Source organism: Quercus robur, chromosome 8, assembly GCF_932294415.1.
Source record: "Quercus robur chromosome 8, dhQueRobu3.1, whole genome shotgun sequence".
In the NCBI taxonomy this organism is placed as follows: domain Eukaryota; kingdom Viridiplantae; phylum Streptophyta; class Magnoliopsida; order Fagales; family Fagaceae; genus Quercus; species Quercus robur.
In genome coordinates, this window is record NC_065541.1 from 13,277,580 (window position 1) to 13,279,561 (window position 1,982).

Genomic DNA, 1,982 nt, shown 5'->3' on the forward strand with positions numbered 1-1,982 from the left:
CATCATTGAGGACTTTTTTTATTATTATTTTCTTAAGAAAATAAATATTTTATTATTATTATTTTCTTTAAAAAAAATACGAGGACTTTTATCTATAAAATATGGTTTTTTTTTTTTTTTTAGAAAATATAAAATATGGTTCATATGGTGCGTATCTCTTAAAAAAAATAAGTAAATAAAAATAAGGGACCCCCAACTAGGCTGGAAGACTGGTGAGTAGTTAGGGATATAAGAGCATCCACAGCAGTGGAGCTAAAAATTTAGCTTTTTAGCTCCACCAAAAGTTACTTTATCTATTTTAGCTACATACATGCTGCAGCAGTGGATCTATTTTAGCTTTTAACACAATAAAATAATATAAACATCACAATAAAATAATATATCCATTACAATAAAATAATATATCCACTACAATAAAATAATATATCTTATACAATAAATAACAACCACAACCACCTTCAACCGCCACCGCCGCCGCCGCCGACGAATTTTTTTCCACCGCCGCCGCCACCGCCACCGACGACTCTTTTTCCGCCGCCACCACATACAGAGACCATCCATACATAACTCTGGCTCTGTGCAACACAACAAATTACACTAACAGCAAAACATAAAAACTTTCCCGCACAAATAACAGAAATCACATAATCCAGACAAGAAATTTCTGCAAATAGAAAATTCTCAATTCAGAGCCCACATAATCCACACAACTAATTTCTGCAAACAGAAAATTTCCAATACAGAGTGCACAGAATCCACTTTCACAAAATAACAGAAAATTTCCAAAACACAAAATTTCCAATACAAAGACCACATAATCCACACAACCAATTCCTGCAAACAGAAAATTCCCAATACAGAGAGCTTGAATCAACGCAACAAAATAACAGAAAATTCCCATCAATTTATAGACAAATTACAGAGACCACAAAATCACAATAACCCAGAAAAATTAAGCTATGAAAAAATCCACTACAAAAGAAAAGAGAGAGCACTGACCTGAAGTGGATCGGCTGGGACGGCGACGGATTGGGCTGGGCTTGGACGGCGACGGCGTGGAGAGCTTGATGAGTGAGATGAGAGCTTGCGACGGCGACGGACGGCGACGGTGATGAGTGAGGGAGATGAGCTGGAGTGCGATGAGTGAGGGAGATGCGGCGACGGACGGCGTGGGCTGGGCTGGTCTAGGACGGCGATGGCGTGGGCTGATTTGGGCTGGACGGCGACGGACGGCGTTGGCGAGGGCTGGTCTGGGACGGCGAGGGACGGCATGGGCTGGGCTGGGCTGGTCTATGGCTTGGACAGTGATGAGCGACGGTGATGGGCAGGAGCGATTTGGGAGATGAGAGTGAGGGAGAAGGAGATTGAGAGTAACGGTGAAGGAGAAAGGAAATAAAAGAATGAAAAAATGGGGAAAGTGGGATTATTTTAATCCGGTTGCCGCATAAAAAATTATTTTTTTTGTTTGGATGAGTGCTACAGTGCACATCTATTTATAGATGTGCACTGTAGCAAATCAGCCAAATATTTTGGCTTTACCTCCACTGCTGTGTGCTGGTTTTGCAATATCAGTGGAGCTAAAATAGCATTATAGCTTTTTAGCTCCACTGCTGCAAATGCTCTAAATACACCAACGATACAATAGGAGACATTGAAGAAACACGTACGAGACGTAACGCCGAAATCCGATCCAACATGAACGGTGTGAAGCCAAAGAGGAGCGGAAGGGGCGATGATTGTTGTGAACCTTTGCCACCGTTCGTTGGTGCGAAGAAGGGGCTGGGGCTGAGGCTGTCTCTCTCGAAGCCGAGGAGGAGCCAAAGCGAAAGCGATGATTGTTCTGAACCATTATCACAGTCCCAAGGTAAGTTTAATTTATTAGCAAATTTGTAACTATTCTTTTATCTCTGTTTTGTTTTTCCTTTATATTAATTAGAATGAATACAGAAATTAAGCATATTCAGTCTCAGATCAGGGTTGGG

General features: G+C 41.2%; 1 protein-coding gene across 3 annotated transcripts; it reads right to left on the minus strand.

The window, feature by feature from the left end:
• Positions 1-234: 234 nt before the first annotated feature.
• Positions 235-1,619, minus strand: LOC126693913 (uncharacterized). 3 transcript variants are annotated; one of them, XM_050389970.1, is made up of 2 exons: positions 1,000-1,619; positions 235-575 (listed from the first exon to the last, which is right to left on the minus strand). In XM_050389970.1, the coding sequence occupies exons 1-2, from the start codon at positions 1,270-1,272 to the stop codon at positions 459-461; spliced, it is 390 nt and encodes a 129-aa protein (XP_050245927.1). In that variant the 5' UTR covers positions 1,273-1,619; the 3' UTR covers positions 235-458. The 3 variants fall into 3 exon arrangements, 2 of the variants coding, with proteins under 2 accessions (XP_050245927.1, XP_050245926.1); XR_007645570.1 differs by having other exon boundaries at positions 502-664; positions 1,000-1,029; XM_050389969.1 differs by having other exon boundaries at positions 502-834.
• Between the last annotated feature and the right edge of the window lie 363 nt (positions 1,620-1,982).